General features: G+C 40.3%; 1 protein-coding gene across 2 annotated transcripts in view; it reads left to right on the top strand.

Moving 5' to 3' along the window:
• Positions 1 to 1,357: 1,357 nt before the first annotated feature.
• Positions 1,358 to 21,975, top strand: part of LOC5578624 (leucine-rich repeat-containing protein 32) — a 35,907-nt gene continuing 15,289 nt past the window's right edge. The window contains exons 1-3 of one of the 2 annotated variants that reach the window (XM_021839196.1): positions 1,358 to 1,815; positions 16,660 to 17,476; positions 17,534 to 17,703. In XM_021839196.1, the coding sequence (XP_021694888.1) occupies positions 1,777 to 1,815; positions 16,660 to 17,476; positions 17,534 to 17,703 (1,026 nt within the window). In that variant the 5' untranslated portion in view covers positions 1,358 to 1,776. Of the gene's footprint in view, positions 1,816 to 16,402; positions 16,584 to 16,659; positions 17,477 to 17,533; positions 17,704 to 21,975 lie in introns of those variants that run through there. The other variant, XM_001656997.2, reaches the window with a different exon arrangement.

Below are 21,975 nucleotides of genomic sequence, written 5' to 3'. Positions count from 1 at the left end.
TGGGAAAGGTCGTCGCCATTATTCACCCCACCCTTCACCTCCGGTGCATAGAAGCGCGGCGACAACATTTCGATCAGATATCGACGCTTTACATGTCCAGCAGCAGTAGGTATAGTTGCGCGCGTGCATTAATGGCTATCAACAAATTTTAGCCCCCAGCGATTAGCTTTTGAATCAGTCGAGTCATTCATCCGAACCACCAATCGACCGATTCAACACACCAACAAGGGTGCAAACGTATCAAATAATTGAATTTCCATTCTTTCAATAGAAACTGTTGCGATCGAATGAAGTCTGAGCCCCATCCGATGAGCGATCGTGATCTTGTAATTCATGCCCTCTAGTTTAGGTGGATAGATCACAAGAATTGCTAATTATATGCTCACTTACCCCGACGTATGTAGGTGTTCTTGTTCGACTTGAAAATTTAATATGTTCCATCGACATCAAAACATACCAACAGGCGAAGATCCCCAAGCAAGCATGGTGATCAACATCGAGAGAGAATAAGCACGGATCACCTTGGGGTGAGACCCAAAGAGATCGCCGCCGCCGCTCTCCCTCGCTTTCAGCTTCAGGTTGTTCATGCGTTCATTACAGTGAAACTTGAGAAGAGCGTGAGAGATTAGTTCGAGAACACAAAGCGATGACGTCGTCGTTGGTTACCCGTTTGGGTCAACAGGGAGATCATGCGGGCTTCCTTTCCAGCATAGTACAGGTCGGACTCGATTATCCGGAGACTCGATTATCCGGGGACTCGATTATCCGAGATTCGATTATCCGGAATTTTAGACTCGATTATCCGTAATTTGTTTTTTGATGTTCTTGTTTTTCAATTTTTATGCATAAATCTGAGATAATTTGGTATTGCAATATACAATATGAATGGTTTTGCAGTTTTGGACGTATTTAAGAAAAGGGGAGTTTGAAAAAGTGGTTTTTGTGTACGCTGGTCAAAATTTTTTTTCTTGTGAAGACCTCTGCTGTTCCTAGAAATAATTTCAGGCTAAACCACCGCATCATATAAATAAAACAACAAAAAAAGATAATATTTAAGTTCTTTTATCGAAGATTTCAATTTTTTCTTATTGATTCGATTATCCGGAGAATTCGATTATCCGGAGTGAAAAAAAAAATCGATACTCCGGATAATCGAGTCCGACCTGTATCGCACAACGAGTGCATTAATGCTCCATCGCACTCTAGCTTTCGGTGCATAGAATTTACTCACCGGAGCATAGCATTTCTCTAATGAATGATCACCATCGGTGCAAGACGGCAGCAAAGTAATTGCGCTGCTGCTACGGCGTTCTGGACGAAGAGAGCTCAAGTGTGAGCGATCGCGTCCACCCGCTTGGCGGTCAGTTCTCGTCTGGCGATTCTCCAAACAGCATCTAATTTAGTGTTGGGTTCGCGTGAATGATTTCCGATGAGCTATGATCGATTACTCTGTGGTGATTTGAAGTGCTTGGAAGCGTCAGGAAATCCCCATCAATCGGTTCGGTGTTCAATGATGAGTGCAACGGGTTTGAGGTGTTTCTGAAATACGATCGTTTGAGGCGAACAGAAGATTTAAATGTGTTGAAGAGCGTAATGATCTGATCGTAACTCGAATCGGAGAACGATCAACGATAAGAGGAAGCGCGTAATAGATCTGTGACCTCCAAAAACAGTCAGTGCATGGACCCAAGCTGTGTTCTCACGTGCTGTTGACTGATTGATAATGAAGCATCGGCCATCGTCGTCGTCACCATCGAATGGAAGCTGTGAAACAAGATGATGACGCGTTTGTGCAACAAGAACACCAACAGCAAGGTGAGTACAGCTGCATTCTTGTTCTTTCTGACGTTACGTTTCAACTGGGACAAAGTCTGCTTCTCGGTCATGAGTACTTCCACAATGATTACTTACTAGCTAAGAGTGTTCTTTGGCAATAGATCATTTTTTGCACTGAAAAGTCGAGAAAATGTCCAGGTCTTTAATCGATGGGATTTGAACCCAGCATAGTATTGCTGAAGAGCTACGCTTTTATCGCTAAGGCTATTTGGCCGCTTGCAGCTGCATTATACATTCCTATTCTGTGCACCTTTGCCACTTGCTCTCGTTAAACGAAACCAGCGTTTGGACCAATTTGATAGCGCCGTGAGTCACTTGAGATAAAAACAGCGGGCGCTAACCGGTTACAACTCCCGCTTCCTGGGCGGCGAAGGAGTAAACAACAAGAAAGACTAAACATGATCGCAGCACACATTCTTTCTTCCTTATTTGCGCTTCCTCGCAGAGTGTGCCCATTGAATCGATCCAGGCAGGAATGGATCGCAGATGGGTGGCGCGCGCCTAGAACACCATCTGCAACACTAACAGGCGCATACCTCAATAGCTCACAATACCATTATCGGCGTGGCCATTGAATTGTTTGTAAATAGAAACATGCAACGTGTTCTGCTCTCAGTTTGGTCTGGCTGGTTCATTGTAGGATGGAAGTGACTCATGCTTTTCTTCGTGGCGTTCGCTCTATTGAACACTTGTTGGCGGGAAATGATCGTTCGGTTTTATTAGACGCAATCGTTTGGAATAACGCCAACGGCGAGATGATTTTTGGCGTTTGATTCCCGCTCATAATTACTGAGGCATCTGATTGGTATTGTTTCTTATCCAAGGAACTTTGCAGTGATGACATCATATGATGAATTGGTTGTAGGTGGATGATGTGCTTAGATAGTCTGAAACTTTGGATTCTGTCAAAAATCCACTTATCATTTCGAAGAATACAATTCCGACAGCTTTCCAGCGGGCTTGTTGGAAATGATTTCCTCTTTTATTTAGTGACTCCCGATTTCTTCATTAGCTTTGGTCTATTTGGAATATGATGACATTAATCAGTCGAACTGTCAAGGTATGATAGCTATAACTTCTATCAGTCTGCTTATTCACAGAGAAAAATTATAAAGTGAATTATGTAATCGACTTCTTTAGGTTAGGAGAAACGTATCTCGGAGTTAAAGCCGTGAAACTTAAATGTAAGTAAAATTAATATATTATATGAAAATTAAGAAATTTTTTAAATAAAATTACAGTCTTGAAGCTGCTGGAAATCTAAGCTGCTATCGAGAGGTTTCCATTGCTCCCGAGAAAAACGTCCCTTACAGGGCTTGTTCAATGATATCCTTAACTTACATGTGGAAGTTGATTGATTTGCACAATCCTTTTTTTTGAATTTCTTTATTAGTATCATTCCAAACATTACATTCATTTCTTATATCTATAAAACAAATTTAAGATTTTATTAACTTTTTTTTTTTTTTTTTTTTTTTTTTTTTTTTTTTAATGGAGTGTTTAGTGGGAGCTGCATGACAGCTTACTTGTCTGTACTGATCCCCGTAGTGCAAATTTTACCTCTACTTTTGCCAATATTTAGACGGAATAGGCTATGTTGCCCGCTTTAACACTACTTTGTTTGAATATTGTGCAGAAGTAGTTTTATTAAATTGTTTTTGTTTCAGTTTCCCTCCCGTAGTCCACCTTTAGTTATTATGTCTAGTCATTTTCTGGTCTTGTACGTAATGTATTTTGTTATATTTTAGTCGTTTGTGCTATTTATTTCAAAAGAGGTCGCTGATGTGTAATACTAATTCCATTATATGCAGCGCTAGAGTGGTAATCAATTGTAATAGTTCAGATTCTTGGTTACGCATGGGAAGCTCCTTGCAAGTATATATTGATAATTGATACTCTTCTTGGAAATGACATAAAGCGCTATATTATAGTCTATGTTGACAACTTGTTTCACATATGCCATCTCCAAGTCATTTAAAACAATAATAGAGAGAAATGTTAATTGTGTATATTACGGTCATATTTCAATAAAAAGATCGTTACAGCGTTATTAATATAAAAACATGACATAGGCTTCACTTATACATGAACAAGAACTATCTGAGATGTCTTAATGTTTTAAGGGTTTTGTAAGTCATATGTTCTCTAGTATTTGTCAATTGTTGTAATTAATCTGTAACGAGCTAACTTCTTGTTGTAAGTGTGTTGAGGGCCTTTCAAATTGAGCATTTAATTGAATAGTGTGACAAGATAGTTTCTGAGACGGTTATGGGTAAATTGCTATTGAAAGGTTGAATGTGTATGGACTGAAATGATAAACACTGTACATATGCTAGATATTAAAAGTGTAGCTTACCTTATTTTTAGTAGGAGTTATTTTAATCGAGATTCCCCTTAAAATTCCTCATTTTCTTCATTTCCGACAAAGAAAGATTCTTCATCGCTGAATCCATTGAAGACTGAGGGGGTTAGAGAGCTATCGTCGCTATCCCAATCGGAGTCGCTGTCCTCCTCATATTCCGACTCGATTAGTGTGTCGAAGAGCTTTTTCGTCTGTTCCTTCATTTTTGTTCGGTCTAATGCTGTCTCCTGCCAAAATTGTAATGATTTACCGCTCCTCTCTATGTCTTGACGAATGCATGTTCTCCATGAGTACGCCGGCCTTCCTACTTTCTTCGGCTTGTTAATTTTGAGTTCTAATGCTGCTTTCAAAATTCCACCGTGAGTGCTTCGAATTATATGACCGTAATAGTTCAGCCTCGATACTCGAATCTTGTTATTTATCGTGTATCCTTTTAGCCACTTTGGAGCAGCTTGTTGATAATCATCATCATTTGCGTCAAGCGATCCAGCAACTTCAGATGCTTGCTGGTGCCCTGGAGAATCCTCGGGGGCTACATTTTCTTGTTGATTATTATCTCGCTCATCTTCCTGGACGCTTAGGCCTTTTAGTGTTAGAAGCATTTCATTTTCCATCTTTCGGAGCGAATCACGATTCCGTTTGATAATGGTAGAAACTTCCATAGAGTAAGTAACTACTGGTGTGATTAAGCAGTGGTAGAGTCTTTTAACTACTGGCCATTTGAGTCGATGGGTTTTCAAAAATGAACACAAATGATAGAATGCCTTTTGCGCTTTACGAATTCGATCTGCTGTTGTTGCTCCGCGTGTCAGACTGCTGGTAATCTGTGCACCTAGGTTTTTCATGATTGTCACCACCGGTAATTCGTATTTTCCAAATTTGGCGGTTGTCTCCGGGGCCCTGTTGTTTGTCAAATCGGGATCGCGATAGAGAACTTTCGTTTTGCGAACATTTATTTCCAAACCAATTGAATATAGCAATGGTTCAAGGATCTCAAGCAGTCTCTCCACTTCCTCTTCCGTTCGACATATGAACATCAAATCATCGGCGTATCCGAGAATGCATGGGAGCTTCAGTGAACCTTCATGCGATAGTTTAAGTTCTGGAATGAATTCTTGCACTGATGCCAGAACATGGTGTAACATCATTATGAATAGTTGAGGGCTCAATGGACAACCTTGTTTTACGCCTTTCATTTTCTTGAAAGACCTCGTCCTTTGTCCATACCACTGAACAGATGTTTTTTCGTGTAAGCATGCTTCAATTATTCTGTTCACTAATGCTTTGGATACGCCCAATCTCACCGGCTTTGGATATATCCAACTTGTCGAACGCTTGTTTAATATCTAGGGACACCAGGATTGTTTTGCAACCTTTTCTCCACCGTTCATCCAAAATCCTTCTCAGCACAAAAATTTGGTCAGCGGCGCTTCGTTTTGCTTGGAATGCCATCTGGTAAGCCGGAATTGGCTCAATTTGCTGCTTTAGACGATCCAGAAGAATTTTCGCATATATTTTATAAACAGTGGAGCATAGGGTTATACACCTGAAGTCATCAATGGATTGAGGATTAGACGTTTTTGGTATAGGAATTTGGACAGTTTCCTTCCACTCTTTTGGGACGACGTTTGTTCTGAACACTTGTTTGAGAAGTTGTGTCAATTCATCTAGCAATTCCTCGCTTCCGTATTTCAAAAATTCGCTGTGCAGATTATCTAGACCCGGGTCACAGTTGTTTCTACTGTTCCAAATAATCGATCTAATCTCCTCCTTTGTAGGCTCTTCGCCGGCGTCCTTGTCGTCATCCTCCAAATACACTCGACTATCATGATCTGGCAGGAGAGTTGCAGACTCTTTTAATTTTTGCGTCCAGTATTGAATTGGAATATATCGGCTCTTTCGGGATGTGTGATTCCGTTTGTGTTTCTTTATGAAACGGAAAGTTTTCGTCATTTGCGTCAGTGGGTTTTCCCCTTCGATTTCGTCCAGGAAGGATTTCACCTTGTCGTTAAAATGATCGAGGTACGCTTGCTTTTTAAGTTTTCTAGCCTGTTTTGCTTCTGCTTTGAGTACCTGGTTTGTTCTATCGCCCAGCTGTCTCTGATGTGCAATAAAGTAGTTCTTCGATGCGTTTACCCGACGCGGTGTTGGTGGCGATCCTGGTTTTTGAAGAACAACTTTGGCAGCTTTGTACATTGCGTCTTTAATGCTAGTCCACTTGTCTTTCCCACAACTATCGACTGTTGTCTTTGTAGATGATGATTGATTCTTGCTTGGAATCTGATCCGTTCGTCTTCATTGTTCTTTAGAGATTCTACATCAAATCTTATGCGCTTCGCTCCTTTGCTATTTATGCGCTCTCGTTGATCTGTCGTGCTATTCTCTTTTTTCAAGACGCATTCCATCATTTTGTGATCACTCTTCAGATGGGAAGTGTAATAGGCTCTTATGTTCGGGAGTTTCATGAACTGCATTCCAGTTCAGCTGGGAGCTTGATTTTCCGTTTGTCCATGTTGTTATTACTGAGGATGATGTGCTGAATGTCGAGTAGTTTTTGAGTCGCAGTCCATGCAAGAAGTTTTTCAGACCAATCCCATTTTCATTACAATATTCATGTAGTAAACTCTTTCCTATTACTTCGGTGTCCTCCGTTGTGAAGTCCTTTTTTCCGATATGAGCGTTAAAGTCCCCAACGATGATTAATTGGTCTTTAATAGCACGAGGAAGATTAACAATGTATATGAAAAGTATTTGAAACTCCGGATTTTCCATTTGTTTTTCTGATCTAATGTAAGTCGATATGATCAGAACTTTTTTCCCGAACACGTCAGCCAAGTAGGAGCAGGAGTTCGGACTTATTCTTTTAAATCGGTTTTCTTTATACACTGCTTTTGCCACCAGAATAGCTGTTCCACCACCTATTCGATCTCTTATCGTACCACTGTTGACGTTGAACCAAAAATAATTATCGGTTTCTACCGTACACTCCGCCATTCTTGTTTCTTGGAGTGCTACAATACGGTAACCATTCTGAAAGAAATGTTGGTCCATCAATTCTCTCTTTCGGGCCTCGGAGCATCCACGCACATTCCATGACATCAACGGAAATTTGTCCTCTTCCGTAATCATCGGTGATCCATGTATTGGCCTTATAACTCCCGACGCATTGCTAAATTGAGAAGCATTTGTATGGGTGTCCAATTGTAGATGGGTTATTCTGGATACCGGATGTAACAGGGTGTTGTCCAATTCCATGTCGTTATTATTCCTATCGGGGGCTTGTAGTCTTTGAATAACCGAGTCGTAGTGTGTTCTGATTGAGTTTCTGCTTCCTCTAAATGATCGATATGCTATGCGCAACACTCCTGACGCTGCCGCTGGTCGGTTGAACGATATCATAGGGCCCTCTTCGTAATATACATCGATCCTGCGATTGAAGATGCACGATGACGCTGCAATTGTTTCTTGACCCCCCCATTCGTTAGTTTCCGCAAGCTTTTGTAGAAACGTTTGTATTCTTGATTCGCTATCACCGCGTCCTAGGTGCGTCAAACCTGCTATAGTGTCCGCTATTGAAGCACGGTAATCTTCGATGTTGAGTTTTATGTGTTCGACTATTCTTTGCCTCAGCTCCATTACTTTTGTTTGGTGTTCCTCAGTACCAACTTCCTGGTGGTATAATTGGTGTAGGATTGCAGAGAACAATGTCCATCCCCTGGCATTTTCTTCACCATCACTGTTCCATCGTTGTAGTACATGTGCTCCATTTTAATTTTTCGCTAATAATATTTCTACTTGGAACCTAAGTTAGTGTGATTGTTAGTGATTAGTTAGTGTCACAGATATGGAGATGAATAATAAAATAATTTGTAATAATGATGCGCAATGTTTTCATATTTATGTATTTTGATTAGATGGAATTTACCTCAGTTTGGAGTTCGATCGGTCTATGCAGTTCTATGTGGTTCCGGGATTGCTGTAACGTTGGGATTTAGTTACATACGACGAACGATTTGGTCACTCGTGGTTGTGTTGTGTACATAAGCAGAATATAGAGAAAGAAAGCTGTTAGTATTATAATTAAACATGATTTTGTGAGTTATTAATGAATTACATTTGACTACATTCTCGAATGCAGTCAACAACATCGTATATTTCATGCATTTATCTGGGTTTCCCTCAGTCCCGTAGGTCTGTTGTGTCCTTTTATTCCATCTATTATTCTTTATTTGTCTAATGTAATTTGTTTAAAACGGTTTTACTTATTGTTTTTCTTACTGAATCCTGTCTCGTCTGTCTGTCTATTGCTGCAATCACAAATCCAAGTTTAATTCTAATAATATAGTCAGTATGAGAGAGAAAGAGAAAGAAACAAAACAATCAAAAGCAAATGTCATCGTCCGGATCCACTTTTCGGTAACAAAATAAAGCTTCCTCGCGCCTAAGCCCTAACTATTCATTATAATTTTGCGAGAGCGAAGGTATTGTAGTTTCCTGATACCAGCATTATAAATGTGGATCATTTATTATGATTCTATTATGAGAAGCATAACAACATAACATTTGTGTCACATTCTACTCGATCCTTGGTCATTCTCCTCATTGGTTAAGGTTATAATCATAATCATTTAAACATCTATCTAACCTAGCAGTATTAAAGCATGGCTACGGCTCCTGTTGCCCCGATGTATGACAACAGGATGACCGTTGGATCACATCCGTAAGATTGATGCGTCTATGCAAGATGGTTGATGACGCGGCATTAAACCAAAATTTCCTGATGTGATACCACCACGACTGGACATGTCTTTGGTTCCCATATAAGTGCTAATGGGGTAAGCCCACCCATCGCGGCAAGATTACATATCCTAGAGGAGGGATTTTATTACAATTTGTTAACAACATATTACATTTCATTTGCCGTAGCAGTTCAGATTTTTTACGGGTAGTTGATTTGGGTAGTTTTAGAGAAAAAAAAAACGCTTTGAATATACTTAACCTAAATATTTGACGCATTAATCGTGGCAATAGAAGATTGTAACGATTTTTGCCTGAAATTATTAATTATTATATTTGACATTTGTTCGAAAGTTTCAACATTGGATATTCTATGTACCGTAATTTCGGGTGAAATTGATCATTTTTCACGGTTTTTCTAGTCTGTTTTCTATAATGTTAACAATTCCAAACAACTAAATGCAGGAAAACAAGTACGAAGGTGAGCCTCATCGACTCATATACCGAAATTTTCTAACGAATGTCATTTTAGTGTTAACAAATATCTCTAAAATAAAAAATCAGGGGATCTCATTTCGGGGTGAAATTGATCACTTATCAATGCCTTTATTGTTAGTTTTCAAAACAACTCTACATGGTAAACTAAAGCTCCCTGAATCCGAATATACTTGTCAAAATCTTAACAATGCAATATTTATATAAATGACGAATTTCAAGAATTACGTGGAAAACGCCTAAATGTGTGCAATTTCCTAAGGAAATCAATGATATCTAACAGAAATTCAATTATTTCAACCATTTGAGCTAATTGGTACGAGTTTTGGTGATGAAATCTGGTTTGCGAATATATCTCAAGCATCCTCACAAACTTTCAGGTTTATACTATGTTCAAATCCTTGCTTAGAAATAGAAGTTTATAGGTGTTTGTCAATACTGCACCGTGCATGATTTTGAAATTTAACATTATTTTCATAGTAATAAACATTCTTCAACGGAAAAAACTTCACAACACACAATTCGACAATAGTTACGACAAACAACGTTCATTTACTGCAGCTTACATTGATATTTATGCTCCATTACGCAAAAATAAAATCGTGTGATACGATGATCAATTTCACCCTTCTGATCAATTACACCCGATTTTACGGTAACTCATTGGTACTATACCAGGGAGGAAGCTTCAGAATCATTTTCAAAATTTTATTTTGAATTCTCTGTAGAGCTTTCTTCCTGGTATTACAACTAGAGGGTCTTGTCCCGGGAATCCCGGGATCTAAAAAATCCCGAATCCCGGGATATTTTCGAAAATCCCCGGATTTCCCGAAATTGCATGTTTAACTAGAAAATGCTGATGTATTTTTTCAAATAAAGGCACAACACAAGCGACATATTTTTTTTCAACTGTTGGTGCATGAATGTATTTTAGTAATTGCATTCAGCTTACTCTCTAAAAGTTTTTATTCAGATTTAAGGCCACTTATGCTTAAACTTGTGTTTTTCTGGTATGTTAGTTACGTAATATTCAATAAACTATTACAGGCTTCTCTACGGTTTGTTCTTTTTGCTAAATATTGATTTGGTTGTTGATTTTTCTTTATCTTCCCGTAACCATTTCAATTTGCCCGGTGTACCTGGTACTTTTCCTGGTCTAACGCTAGGACAGGACGTGACAGCTCAACTATGACTGCCCTGTTGTTTTTTAGTCGATAACCTTGACGATACAGAAGCCAGTGCAACCAGAATCCTTTTAAAACAAACCTTGTGAACAAATTCAAACATCAAGGTTCATGATTTTGTTGTTTCTTATACGTTTCATTCATTCAGTGCAATAGAGAATGCTAGCTTATTAAAAAATCAGGTTTATATTAAATGATTTCATGAAAAATTTGAAACTTTTTATTAATAAAACTCTAATTTATGAACTAGCAACACGGCCACGGCTAGCAACAAAGTGCCCTGTTGCAATCCAACTCAACGATGTGAAAGTAGGCCTTTGCCAAAATGACCAATGAGAAGTAGTCTTTTTGACAGGCAGTTGGTTTCGTTTTTGCACTCTGACCTGTGACTTGTCTTGTCTTAGGTCTAACGTGGCTATAACCTAACGTTAGACGTTAGCTGTTATGCAAATCATTCAAAAGCATGAAGATTTCATATGACACAACAATCTAAGTAAGTTGCATAATCATGAGAGTAGATTTTAAATGATTTTTTGATAAAATTTGAGAGTGATTGGTATTACCTACACCTATATCTTACGCATCATGATTGATTTTCGTTTCAAATAAACTTTAATAAATGATCAATACCGTCGATTGCAGATATGTGAAATTTTGATGAATAAAATCTAAGGTTGCATTGTTTTTTTTTTCCTAAAAGAATATAACTTAACCTTCAAAAACAGATTCGGTCATTATGAAACTTCTCTATAAAACTAAACATTGCTTCAAAACCCGCTCTAACTGTTCTGTACTCGTTTTGAAAGAATTTGATTTTTGTCCCGGGATCCCGGGAAATCCCGGGAATTTTTTAAAATAAAATCCCGAATCCCGGGATTTTTCCGAGTCCGGGAAACAAGACCCTCTAATTACAACAGCTAGTCCATATTGGTACAGCATACAACATGTTCTTAAGACAAAGTTTTGATTTTCTATTGATAAGAAGATAGAGACATTTTACATATTTATTACATTTCGCTTGAATGCCCTCAATGTGATTTTTGAAAGTTAAATTCTTATCTAGCATGAGCCCTAGATACTTAACTTTATCTGACCAATTTATTGGAACCCCTCTCATCGTGACTACTACTTGAAGGTTTCAAATAAAGAGCTTTTGGTGTATGTGGGAATATTATTAGTTGAGTTTTGGAAGCATTAGGAGAAATCTTCCATTTTTGCAAATATGAAGAAAAAATATCCAAGCTTTTTTGCAATCGACTACAGATGACACGCAGGCTTCGTCCTTTGACGGGGAGGCCTGTGTCATCCGCAAACAAAGATTTTTGACATCCCTGAGGTAACTCAGGTAAGTCAGATGTTAAAATATTGTATAATATTGGTCCCAAAATGCTGCCTTGGGGAACACCAGCACTTTCAGGAAGTCTTTCAGACCTGGAGTTCTGATAATTAACCTGTAGTGAACGATTTGACAGATAACTTTGAATTATTTTAACAATGTATGTTGGAACATTAAAGTTTTTTAATTTTACGTTCAAACCTTCATGCCAAACACTGTCGAATGCTTTTCCTATGTCTAGAAGAGCAAGACCAGTAGAATAGCCTTCAGATTTGTTGGAACGGATCAAATTTGTTACACGTAAAAGTCGATGAGTGGTCGAATGTCCATGGCGGAATCCGAACTGCTCATTGGCAAAAATTGAATTTTCGTTTATGTGGGCCATCATTCTGTTCAAAATAACCTTTTCAAAAAGTTTACTGATGGAGGAAAGCAAACTGAATGGACGATAGCTCGAAGCTTCTGCAGGATTTTTGTCTGGTTTTAAAATTGGAACAACCTTAGCATTTTTTCATTTGTCAGGAAAATATGCTAATTGAAAACATTTGTTGAATATATCAACTAAAAATGATAAACTACTTTCTGGAAGTTTCTTGATGAGGATGTAGAAAATTCCATCATCGCCAGGAGCTTTCATATTTTTGAATTTTTCAATAATAGTTCTCACTTCTTCCAAATCAGTCTCACAGGCATTTTCGAAGTCCTGAGTAACTTGATTTTCATTTGGACTAGTAAGTCCTAAATTGAAATTGTGCGCACTTTCCAACTGCATAGCAAGTTTTTGAGCTTTTTCGCAATTAGTTAGTAATAATTTGTTTTCCTCTTTCAATGCCGGTATTGGCTTCTTGAGGTTTTTGCAAGATTTTAGATAATTTCCAAAAGGGATTAGAGCCAGGGTTCAATTGAGAAATTTTATTTTCAATTTTTTTGTTTCTTAATTGTGCAAAACGTTTTTTAATTTCTTTCTGCAAATCCTGCCATATACTTTTCATAGCAGGATCGCGAGTGCGTTGAAATTGCCTTCTCCTCTCGTTTTAAAGACGGATCAAGAGTTTAAGATCATCGTCTATAATCACGGATTCAAATTTTCCTTCACATTTTGGAATTGCAATGTTCCTGGCTTCAATAATGGAATTTGTTAAAGTTTCAAGAGCATTGTCAACTCAAGTTTTGTTTGTAAAGAAATATTAACATCAAGATTAGAGTCAATAAATGTTTCATATGTATTCCAGTCGGCTCGTAAATAATTGAAAGTGGAGCTGATAGGATTGAGAATCGCTTCTTTGGATATTTGAAATGTAACAGGGACATGATCAGAATCAAAATCAGCATGAGTATCAGTTGGCTACAAAGATGACTAGAGTCGGTTAAGACCAAATCAATCGTAGATGGATTTCTAGAATAGATAAAACATGTAGGGTTATCAGAATATTGAATTGAAAAATATCCTGATCACCATGGAACTAGTGAATTCGGCACCGCTCAAACGTCAAATGAGTGAACTCGTGCATTGGTTCATAGCGATGGACCGATGCACGAGTTCACTAATTTGACGTTTGAGCGGTGCCGTATTCACTAGTTGCCATGGTCACATAAATAACACGGCACCGCTCAAAAGTCAAATAATGAACTCGTGCATTGGTCCATTCCCTACCCTTTTTTGCTTCTGAGCTGTTTCCATGGTTTCCATAACAGTTTGCATGGCCTTCACCGAAAGCCGAACTGCATATTAGACAGCTTGTTCAGGATTACTCTCTCGAGCAGTTTACTGGACGTATTCAGCAAGCATATCGTCTTATACGCTGATATATATTTCTCAGGCTTTGGCAGCAGCATCAACTTTTGTCGCTTCCGTGAGTCTGGGAAGCTGCCATCGTCAATGCAGTTTTGCATTGTGGCCCAGAACATATCGTTGCTCTCGAGGATCGCTGTTTTCAGAGCCAGATTTGGGCTTTCGTCTGGTCCTGGAGCCTTCTTTGTGTCCAAGCTTTCGTTACACCAATCAACTTCTCATTTGTTACTCGAGATTCATCGTAGTCTCCATCATGCAGTGGGCTGCTCGAACAATCCGTCCATAGTGACCTTCATTCTCTCCGGACACCTTTCCGGTGTTCTTAAAGACAAGCTTTTTGCCTAAGCCTGATTTCACTTTTAAGTGCGGATCTTGTCGCTCTGTAGACGAGTCTACGTTCTTTCTTTCAGCTTCGTTGTTGTAAGTCCGCTACATCCGCCTTCTGGCTCGGAGGCAGCTTCCACGTAGATCAGCAATGGTCGAGTTCCACCAGTAGGCTGGACGGCGACAATCAGCTGGTTTCCCAACTCTCGGCATGGTTGTATCGCACGCACGGGTTACTACAACCTCTCACAACAATGAAACGGGGGCAATCGAACACGACATGCTCCGCTGTTTCCTCCAAATCAGCACGATTTGCATAATCTGCTGGTTTAGACATAGCGTGCGTTTGCCAGTAGCTTGCGTTTGCTGGCAATTACAGCAGAGCTGTTAGACATCATCTTCGAAAGCGCCGCTATAGCCGTAGATGCCTTTTTACAGGCATATTCAACGTGGCTAGCGAAGTTGAGCTTGTCATTGATCATTACCCCAAGATTTCTAAGGGATCGCTTAGACTCTATGGTGCAATCACCTACCGAGATAAGCGCCCGTTGCTCGGACCACCTCAGTCTTGTGACGGGCCAGTCCTAGTTTCCTAGACTTCATCTATTCCTCAACTATGGAAATAGAATGTGGACTTCCCCCTACCTTTTCTGAATCCAAAGTGGTTGTTGGACAGGCCGTCCGCACTCTCCGTATACTCTCCAATAACTTGCCCGTTGTATCTTGTAGACAGATAGGTGTATACGCCGACGGGTCACCTGGTGGTTTCCCCGCCTTTGGTAGTAGCACCAATTTCTGTCGCTTCCATACAACCGGGAAGATTCCTTGATCCTTGGTTCCGCGTTCACTGCCGCTTTTAAGGCAACATTAGTGATATCATCGGGTCCCGGTGCCTTGTTTCTGTTTGACGCGAATGATTTCACGACTTCTGCCAGCTCTTCGTTCGTCACTTTCGCTACTTCTTCTCCTTCATCTGCCACATACGGCGCTGGGGGCCATGGGCTTATGGGATGGTGCGGGAAGAGTACATCGATTATCGATCGCAGCAACTCGGGGGACTTTGACACTTCAGTCTGGCACAACTTAGAGTATCTTTTGCCTTCTATCTTGCCAAGTTGTGCCTTGGCTTTCTCATAGTCCTGCTTTGCAACTAGGACTGATTGTCGCAATTTCAGCAGACCTGTTTTCAAGTCCTTTCCGATATTGCTTTTGCCCTTAACAAACTCGATGATGACATCGAGTTGCCCAACAGCCACCTGCATTTTCGAGAGGTACTCCTTATAGCGATCCATGGCCTCAATTAGTCCCGCAGTTGCACTGCGGCGGCCAGTGTCTGCCGTCGTCACTGTGTCTAGGCTTTTGCCCACACTGTTCTCACTCAAGTTGATGTTGGTCGCCTCCTTCTTAGGCAGGAACCATAGCCGGTTACTGATGGGTCCAGAAGCCTCTCCTTCACATGCTGCTAGTTGTTTGTTTTGATGGATCGTCTCTTACAGGTCCCCATAAAAGCCGCTATCCTTCTCCAGTGGACTAGTCGCCTTTGTGATCCCATGGTTATCTATGCAAGCAGGGAGGCGGCCATGCTAGGGTTGACATAGTCCCTTATGGGGTACTATGTTCAGAACCGGATTGGCGCAAGTCAGATAATGGCATCTGAGCCTACTCCCGCCCAGTTGAAACAACCAGGCGACGGATTTGGAACGTACTCTAAGCCCTGCCAAGTTTACGGGACGGGGTCAGCCTGCGCCCCGACCCTACTAGCCTAAACGCATATTATTCAGTACATGCCAGTATACATAAGTGTACATTAAAATGATCCAACTAATATCGAAGATCATCAAAGATAACCTCTTGAACCTCTTGGCACTTCAAAGTAGTTCACTATAAGGCACGATGATTTATTTAAAAAAAGACCGTATTTGATCTGCGATATGAAAACTTGTTGAATTATCTTAATTAATTACAACAAAGAGGCAATCTCCTCCGTAAACTTTCCCTGACGAGTATACGATCTATTTGCATTATGTTTTACTGAGGTTATCTACGTTCCTGAGTCAAGAGTTACAATTGTTGGAATGGTTCAAGCCAATACATGACTCCTTCTGAAAATTCCCACTTAAGAAACTCCCGTCCAGAACGACCCCTCTCAGATTCGGCATCTCATCGAATCAAATTTTCCGTTATCACTCGAACGGTGTGCGCAACCTTTTGATAACGGCACGCTATCTGCTGAACGAAGGTTTCACCCGGGTTTGAATCGGGTACTGTATTGCATGGCGACGCCATCGCCCGGGGTGTTATCTGATAACAATTTGCGATAACAAACGGGCTCGGTGTATCCCTTTTAGTATCTGCTGCCATTTGGTCGTGAACACTTCGCCGAGGAAACTTGCATCCCGTAATAGCACTGATTGGCGTATTGCAGTTGTGACTCGGTCTCTCTTTCTTGACAATGCCAGTTTCTTACTTTTAAGTTAGATTTCGTAAGGCACAATAATTATGAGTTTTATGTGTAAGGTAAATCCCTACGACTTACATGTGATTCACACGTTCTTGGAAATGTTACCAATCGTATTTTCTTCTTTATCGACAGATATTCCTGCTGATGGTGCTGTTGATAGCCTACGGCCACACCCTAAAGGACACCGAATTTGAGCCAGTTGAAGGAATATGCGACATTTGTACATGCAACGTTCGCAACGAATCCAACTCCCAGTACCTCAGTTATTCCATCCTAGACTGCTCGACGAAGAATCTTCGGCACATGCTGGCCTCCTGGCCGGATGTTTTCGACAACGAACTATCCAATCAGGAAATAGTCTTTTCCCTATCGGGAAACGACATCAAATCCCTGCAGCAACTGCCGGCTACTGAAGCGGACTTGGTGTTCAGCTGTCGACACTGTAACCTTACCGAGTTGGCCAGTGGTGCTTTCCTGGATACGCCCAGCATCATACGGCTGGACTTGAGTTGGAATCTGCTGACGGGAGATGCTCTACGTCCGGATGTGTTCCGAGGGAAGTACGGCGAACAGGAGTACGAATCGATTGCTCTGGACGAGCTAGATTTGAGCTATAATGCGATTGATTACTTGGACGCGTCCTTGTTCGAGCACATGACTCATCTGCGGCGACTGTCCTTGTCACGCAACCCGCTGAAGAAACTAACGGATGGCACAGTGACGGCGTTGGGATCGATAAGTCGATTGGAGCATTTGGATTTGTCGTACGCACAGCTTGATGATCTGCCTCGGGAGATGTTCGAGAAAATCGAAGGTCTTCGGGAGCTGCTGGTGCAGGGCAATCAGTTTACAGCGGTCCCGAGTTCGATTGGACTGCTGAAGCCGACACTGATGGCACTGTACGTGGGCGAGAATCCAATTCAACGGCTGGACGATGAGAGCTTTTTCGGTGAGACTCCTTATAGACTTCGTGTAGATGATGATTGTTAACTGATTTTTATTTCAGATCTGGATCATTTAACGCAGTTAAATATCAGTGGAATGCAGCTACTGGACGACATTGACACGGGGACGTTTGGCGGATTGAAGTCGTTGGAAGTATTGTCCTGCAGTAACAATCCCAAACTAGTGGAGTTTGACATGAGCGATTTGAAAGGATTGATACGGTTGAGACAGGTAAGTCAATACCCTTTTTTCCGATACGTACTTTGATTATTGAGCCATGTTGGTGAAGAAACTACGAAAGGCACGGGACCTCTGAAGGTGACCATGGTCGACTTGAAAATTTGTCATTCTCGACGATTGCCCGCTATCTGTCGAGGCTGAACCTTTATGATCTTCTGGTTTTGCCTATGTTGCGATATCCTTCCAGGTTACAATCTAACGCTTTTTTGTAGATTCCGTTTCCACTTCATAGAGTCGCTCTACTAGAATGTGACGACCAGCCTCCATTTCCGTTACAGAATTTCTGCCGTCATTGGTTTCAGGAGGCATCGGCGATAGAGTTCAACATTGAAGATCTAGTTCTGAGACCATGATACACCGCAGGCTTTTGTTGCTTAACACCTGCATCCGTTGAGTGTTGTCCGCTGATAAACACCTCGTTTTACTGGTGTATAGCGGGGTGTATGTTTTCAATTTGTTTTCTATTGTTTTGTTGATCCTTCCGAAAATGTACACAATGAGCTTATTCATTCCTCCTTTTATCCTATCGATTATTTCGTTTCTTAGTCCGATGAGCGGTTTCAGCCACCTCCATAGCTTCAACTGATCCTCTTGTATTTTCATTAGCATCGGTTCAACCAAGATTTACTACAAAATAGAGGGATTATCACACTCGTTCCTACTGTTGATGTTCTTCACTGCGGCTCGGTCTCCACTTTACCTGTCTGACGATCTGCTCTTCGAATTTCTCCACTTCAGGAAACTTTACGCTGTACTAACAGATAAAACTGAATTAACAATTTCATACCACAATGCCCCCACGCTTCTGCCCCCACGATCGCCTTAAGTCTTATAAACGTTTTGTACACGGCACATTTGGTGCGGAAGTTAATCTTTTTAATCACAGATGATTTCAACGCTACTTCTTAAGCAAACTCTGTTGCGCTCGGCTTCATATGTATTTTATATTTGACGCATTCACCTTCAGACTGATTTTAGTTTCCGCGCGTTTCAGGCGGATGTATAAATAAATTTTAAAACCGTATTTAAAACTGTACTATTCAATACCACTAGAAATGGTATCCTTTGACAGATACGCGTATTTTGAGCTCAACTGTAAGGCCGTCCTCAGTGTCGTGTACTAGACTCGACTTGGAGAAATCCATCCTATTCACACATTATATATTTAAACTAAACAGTCATAATTCCCCTCCTTCGTTTGTGGAAACTTTAAATTTAAGAGTTGTTAGGTGCATCAAGGAAACGATTTGTGGATTGAAAAGCTACGTATTGCCCTTGACTTGGTCTCTGTTGAATAGCGTCGTAGGTACCTGTTTCCTTGTATTCGTTGATCCTTGCTAGCTCCGAAATATATTCCAATTCATTACTTTTTCCCCGCCTTCGTTGAGGGGCAGAGTCTATGTGTCATCCTGAGGACCATGTGGTGAATCACTGCCATCTTATCAAAGACACATTAAAGACTTCCATGTCCCTTGCAGTTGCCCAAAATTGTATGGCTCCGAGGGACCAAATGCAGTACTAGAAGTGGTACCCAATCTCAGCCCGAGTCGGACGGTCCTGATCTTATGCTAGAACGAATGATTAGATGTGGAGATAGCTCGCTGGGTGTTTGTAGGCTTCCTTTAGGTTTTGATACGAACGATGAACTTTCTTTCCTGATGATCCCTCCTTCTTCTCCTCGTGGGTGCACTTGATTTTCTTGTGTACGCTATTAATTGTATCCAAAATTCAAGGTAGATTCTTTCGCTTGATAGCGCTGAAATGTCACCACCATTTATCCGGTAATACTCCCCAAGTAACATTGGTAGCTTAATTACTTTTTTTTTGATAGCGACACTTTACACTGAAATAGTGCATTCGTGTCGTGAGATTCCAATTCTTACATTTAATTAACATTCTTATTTTTTCTTGATCTGGTCTGATACACTTTCCAATCCGATTCCGTATTCTGACTGCATACTTTTTTCGCTGCTTGCTCTTCTCTCGTCCCATCTACCTTATCAATTGACAATCGCCTCTTCGTAGAGTCCAACTCCGTACCGGTTTCGTCTGCGTTGTTACTATTGTCGTTGCCGTCATCGTTGTTGTCGTCGTCGTCGTCACTCGTTTCAGTTTCAGCTGGCGGTGATGTACCCATTGTAGTGGACTGGTTAGATTCGATATTGTTCTGCTCTTTCACTGGCTTTGGAAGTGTTTGGGAGTTCGCTTTAGGTTGGTTTGTATTTTGGCAGCTCACATACGTATGCTGTCCGTTGACCACAATCTGCTTTATCCAGCCGCATACGTACAACCCTAACGCCGTTTGGTATTCCCTTAAAATAATGTTTCCACACCTCGTTTTCAATTCAAATTATTTTACCGTACTGGGTCATGTGCTCGGTGATGACATTGTTTGCCATTTGCGGGGGAAGATCATGAATCCTCAAGGTGGTTACGGGGCCATTCACGTAAATCGGGATGTGGTATGTCACTCCTTTGTAAACGATGCAATGCTGGAGATGATGTTGTTTGTATAGCCGTGGGGCTATACCGGCATCATTCATCTCTATGTATACCCGGTTTTGGAGATTGTGTAATTGGACGTTTTTAACGTCCGCCATGTCCCGTAGAAACTGCTCTACTTGGTCTACATCTGGTCGTTTCGGCAGGACACTGAAGTCTACCACCAAAGTGTTTTTTTTCTGTACGATGTCATTCTGAGTTGAATGTAAGGTACAGTCGCGATAAGCAGTAAAGTTTAACGAGAGAAAAGTAATAGAACGTGCGTCGCATACGGCGAGCGATTGCCAACTGAGCTTAATTACTGTTTTTTTTCAGCTAAACTAAGCTGTATAAACAAAGCTGTTATTCAGCTATCAATGTTACTTGGGTCCATGTTTCTTTGAATTTTCCTCAAGATTCGCCATCAGGGTGGCCACCAAATTTCGGTTTTGAAATTCCCGCTTTTTTCCCGGTTTTCCCGGTATATTTTACATAATTTTCCTGGTTTTCAATCCATTCTTTCCAACGACTTCAATTGACTTTTTCTATATCGAAAATCTTTTCTATGAAAAGCACCGCAACATTTTTTTTTAAATCGGATTAATTTTTTTAGTTGTTTTTCCATAGTTATTTGATTGTTTATCAATAGTTTCACTATTGGAGAAATGTGTTGACTATTAGAGTGTTCTAATCTATATGAAATCTTATTCTGAAAACTATGGCTTAGTATAGTACCTGAATCGATTTGTCTCGCGTTCATCGAGAATCAATGGAGCTCTGGAGCTATCTATCATGGGAAAGATATGGTCAATTGTGCTAATAAAACAGATCCTACTCTTGACGCGACAGGAGTTTAATTTGAATGCCAACAATATGCCCTTTAAGCCAAACTTCGAAATTTCAAGTTCAAGTTTTAAGGCCTAGAGATCCTGACAACTGTTCGCGTTGAAAATTTGATGGGTTGGTTGGGTAATGATAAAACGATCAAAATGTTTAGCTCAAAGCTCTGTTTGCCTCTCTAGACTGATGCTCTTGAAATTTCGAGTTTTGGCTTTGGTTTATAATCATCTTAATGCTGAATTTGAGATAATTTGGCCAACAAAAGCCCTAGGTGCCTAAGTAAATCATCAAGATGCCCAAGTAGTTCTTTGCCGTAATTGAGATTATTTGAATTAGGGTGTTTTATGTATTTTGGACAGAGCGTTACGCGTATATAATTTGGCCACCTCCATTTGATTTTGCCGTAAATGGCCAAATTATATACGCGTAACGGTCTGTCCAAAATACTTTGATCACCCTATTAATCCTTTGAATTTTATTCCATCAAGCAAATAAGTTCAAGATATGAATTAAACAAGGCCACACACGTAGAAGCTAAGTAAGTGCTCACAACTTTAATAACACCGAAAATTATCATTTTTGACATCCACCCACCCTCTCGTAATGCCTTTTGTATGGATATTTTACAAATTTTATATGAACTGTAATGGTTTGATCGTTATTAAGATCGTAAATGAGCCAACATTTAAAACTTCGTCGATTAGATAACTAGGGACATATTAAAAGCTTAAAAGAGAAAGTTTAAAAAAATATTAGCCCTGGTAGTTCGAGAACAAAAATCCAAAAAAATATTTGGAAACATTGCTAAGAAAATAGTAAAACATTTCTAAGAAATATAGCGAAGCATAGTAGTAATTAACCCTCTAATACCCAACCCCGCCTTTAGACGGGGTACACTTTGCAAATTTGTGTATTTTTTTGTAGCTCGAAAATAAAAATGAT

Source organism: Aedes aegypti, chromosome 1, assembly GCF_002204515.2.
Source record: "Aedes aegypti strain LVP_AGWG chromosome 1, AaegL5.0 Primary Assembly, whole genome shotgun sequence".
NCBI lineage: Eukaryota > Metazoa > Arthropoda > Insecta > Diptera > Culicidae > Aedes > Aedes aegypti.
This window is presented reverse-complemented; position numbering and strand designations above follow the sequence as displayed.